A 3717-nucleotide genomic window follows, 5' to 3' on the forward strand; every position below is an offset into this window, starting at 1 on the left:
ATGCTCCCAGCCTACAAACTGTAGTAACTTTCTTAGCAGGGTGATGCAGGGCAAGTGTCCTCGCCCTGACCTCCCTGGGCAATAACTGAAGGAAGGAGGAGAGCCAGAAGGGCTTTAGCGGGGAGCACAGGGTAACACCAGCAGAAATTAAATTGCATTTGAATGCAAGGAGGGAGAACCTGTATTCATTTTAACTGCAGAAAATCTTTAATCCTTTGATTGAGTTTCTCCCTAGTTAAAAGGCAGGTAGATATTCTTGTGAGGTTATTTAATTTGAAGCTGATAAGTTCTTATTGAATCACTCCACTGTTGACAAAAGGTAGTTTTTTTTTCTTTCCCTGTTTGGCCCCGGACACAACCTACAGCAACCTGTAAACCAGAACCAAGTATTACTACATGATCAAACTTGGAAATCTACTTTTTTTTTTATTTGACAATCATTCACTTTATTATATATACATATTTAAAGTCTGTACATGGTAAAATACAAAATAAAAGCGTTTCTTTATAAGTTACAAAATTAAACAGCTACATTTGTCTGTAGTTTAGCCGTCATTTAATTAAAAAAGGAGAGAAACCTTGCTGAGCCATTGTTATATTCATTCACAATAACCTTGGTATAAAACATCCATACAGAGTAAGTGTACAAAATAGTGTACAGTTCATATAAGCTGTGCAAAGACAGCAAAGTTCAGTCAAAAATCAAAGAGGCGTATCCACTTTCCTCTGTCCACACCATGGATAGCAGAAGCAAAGTGGAAAATAAGCACAAGCCTGTGGGCAAAAAGGTGGGTTAGACAGTGCTTTGAATATAATATTGATGCATAAATTAAAATGAAAAACATATAAATATATAAGGTCTCCATTACACAAGAAGGCACACTTACATTACACCTTAGAAATCATTCCAGGGATTTCAGAGGATCCGTTGCACAACTGTTGTGCTGTTTGGGGTGAGGAGGGAGGCAGCGTTTGGTCTGTGTCCCTCAGTGTTATTTACTTTTGGAGAGAAGGGCTGCTAGGTCAGACCAGTCTTCAGGGTTTTGAACTCTTACTAGTAGCTGGAAATTTGCTTGAAAGGTAGTGAAAATGGCCACAGCACCTACATTGGGTTTTTTGTTGTTTCTTATCTGGGGGGGTGGAGTTTCCCCCTATGTACTTTCCTCCCTGCTATAAAGCAAGAGGTTGCCTGTTGCTTGCTTTCAGGAGAAGGTAGCTAATTGAGCAAATGTTGATTGTTAAGCAGAGAGAGTTATGAAAAGGTTAGCGGATGCTATGAATATGACAACCTCCACATGAGGGCGGGGAAAACAAAAAAGGAATACCTATAAGTAGAAAATCTTGCAGCTATGTGACAAAGAACCTGCACTGGAGAAGTATGTGGACATTTGGGTGGGACATCACCTCTTCAATTTATAGCACTCTGGTTTATTTACATCTTTGCAATGTCCCCATGTGATGGTAGGGGCAGGCAGGGTGATCTAAGAGACTGTTATCTCCTCCTCTTCCTCTTCCCCTTCATCATCCTCTTCCTCTGAGTCTGAGAAGTCTGAAGGTTTGCTGGGGCTGCTAGAATGGGACGGAGAAGGAGACATCTGGGAGTCCAGTCTGTCCCTCAAGTGTAGGTGTTCTGGGGACTGGTGGTAGGTTAAGGGATGCCGGGGACTGGGTGGGCACACGGGGGCAACTTCTTCCTCCTCCTCCTCTCCTGTACATTTCTTGCCTACGTCACTGAGGTCGGGGTGAGGGTTGAACTTGGTGGGGAGGGTCTGTTCTCTGCAGCCACCAGAAGAGAGGAGCTCTCTTTCTTTGGAGTTCCTCCACTTCATCCTCCTGTTCTGGAACCAGATCTTCACCTGGGGGGGGAGGGGGGGGGTGAAGGAACACAGAAATGAAATGGTTCAGTAAAACAGGGACCAAAAAGCAAGGCCTTCTGGTTGCACTCTTGAAACCCTGCTCCTGCCCAAGCTAACAGAAACTGCAAACCCTGACCTTTGGGGACCCTAGGAGAGGGGTCGGGGGGGCAATAAGGCCATTGTCTGTCCCATCCTACTCGCCCAGCTGGGAATCGTGCCTCTTTTTTGGCTCCGTTGATGCTCGTGGCCCTGTAACTTGCTTTGGGCTTTCTCGTGGTTGTCGGCAGTTCTCCCTGCTCCCGTCCCCTTTTCCTCCCCTGCCCTCAAGCTGCCTCGAGGGCTTGGAGGGGGGGACCCAGCTCTCCCCACCCCATGTGTCCCTTCTCACCTGCGAGTCCTTGAGGCCCAGCTTGGCTGCCAACTTCTTCCTGTCGGGTTTGCTGATGTACTTCTGCTTCTGGAACATCTTCTCCAGCGCCTTGCGCTGCACATCGGAGAAGACGGCACGGCGCAACATGCCACGGCGAGGCTTGCCGCGGGCGGCCAGCGGCCAGGAGAAGGTGCCGGGGATGGGGACCACGGTGGAGGCGGCTGTGGGGGGGACACAAGGAGCTGAGAGGAGCGGGACTGGCCCCCGCTGCCCCCTCCCTGCCCTTTGGGTGGGCACCCATCAACCTGGGGCTGTGAAAAGGAGCTTTAGGCTTAACTAAGCAGCCCCCCCCCTTCCCTTTCAGCCAGTGATCGCTGGGATTAGATCTATCAACTCAGACGTGTAAAATGGATCAATAGTGGTCGGTTTTGTTGGGAGATTCAAAGGTCTCGGGCCTGAAAAGGCAAAGCGAGGCGTACCGGCTAAGATAGAGGTATAATAAAAAAGCTTTCCCTCCTGCTCAGAAGCATTTGATTTTTTTTCAGGCGCTTTTATCATTTCAGGCGCTTTATTATGCTCGAGATGAAAATGAGGACTTTTCTGATTTGAACAAAACCGCTCCTCTTCTGATGCAGTTTTGATCAATCAGTATTCATCTTTTTATATTAATCTCTTCATCCCCCCCTGCCCCCGCCAAAGTTGGAGAATTCAATCCGAAGACATGAAAAGTAACAGCTAATTAGCACATTGCCTGGTTCCCAATGGCATTGGTATGATAAAAAGGGCAGAGTTTCGCCTTAAAAAAAAAAAAAAAGGGGGGGGGGGGAACCCCCCCAAGAGAGACAGAGATGCTAATGAAGCGTGAATGGTAATTGTGTAGTAATGAACTAACAGAAAAAGACTGAGGACAAGCAGCTAACGCCATATATTATTGGAACAAAAGAGATTTACACTTTCAAACTAAACACAACGGCATGCCAGGCTCCTCGGGAGAATACTGATGGCACAATCGTCTCTTTCCCCAAATCATTTTCATTAAATGGACATGAAAAGCTATTTATAAAGCTCAAGTTGTTTTTGTTAGGCTATTCAGATGCTGGAGAAAGGAAGCAAATTCCATTATCCGGAGGATGAATGGAAGAGCTTGGGTTATTTTTTTTTTCCCTCTCCCTTTCCCTGTTTTCTTTTTAAATTAATAGCTTGTTTGTGTAATTAGATTTTTTTTTTTAATTGTTCTCTCGGCGTCATAATACTTCAGCGCTGTAAGAATCATACCCCCGTAGCCTGCTTTCTGGCCGAGACCGTGCCGTTTGAAGAACCAGTGACGGGCTAAACGAGAAAGGGGTGAAGTGGGAGACCCGAGGTGAAGGAGGGGAGGGTTAGTACGCGCAGGAGGAAGAGGAGGAGGAAGTCAAGCCGCTCCCGCTGTACCCCAGGATCCGCCGCTAAACACCAGCAACCCGCCGGGGGCCGGAGAAAAAATGGGGTGGG

The 3717-nt window shown here is 46.8% G+C and overlaps 1 protein-coding gene across 1 annotated transcript in view; it reads right to left on the minus strand.

Annotated features, from left to right (window-relative positions):
• Positions 1 to 1481: 1481 nt before the first annotated feature.
• The window catches only part of DBX1 (developing brain homeobox 1), a 3472-nt gene continuing 1236 nt past the window's right edge, over positions 1482 to 3717 (minus strand). Inside the window, exons 3-4 of the mRNA XM_010563703.1 lie at positions 2245 to 2447; positions 1482 to 1856 (exon numbers count right to left, since the gene is read on the minus strand). Coding sequence (XP_010562005.1) covers positions 1482 to 1856; positions 2245 to 2447 — 578 coding nt within the window. The remainder of the gene's footprint in view (positions 1857 to 2244; positions 2448 to 3717) is intronic.

Source organism: Haliaeetus leucocephalus, unplaced genomic scaffold (assembly GCF_000737465.1).
Source record: "Haliaeetus leucocephalus isolate CR32 unplaced genomic scaffold, Haliaeetus_leucocephalus-4.0 Scaffold173, whole genome shotgun sequence".
In the NCBI taxonomy this organism is placed as follows: Eukaryota; Metazoa; Chordata; class Aves; order Accipitriformes; family Accipitridae; genus Haliaeetus; species Haliaeetus leucocephalus.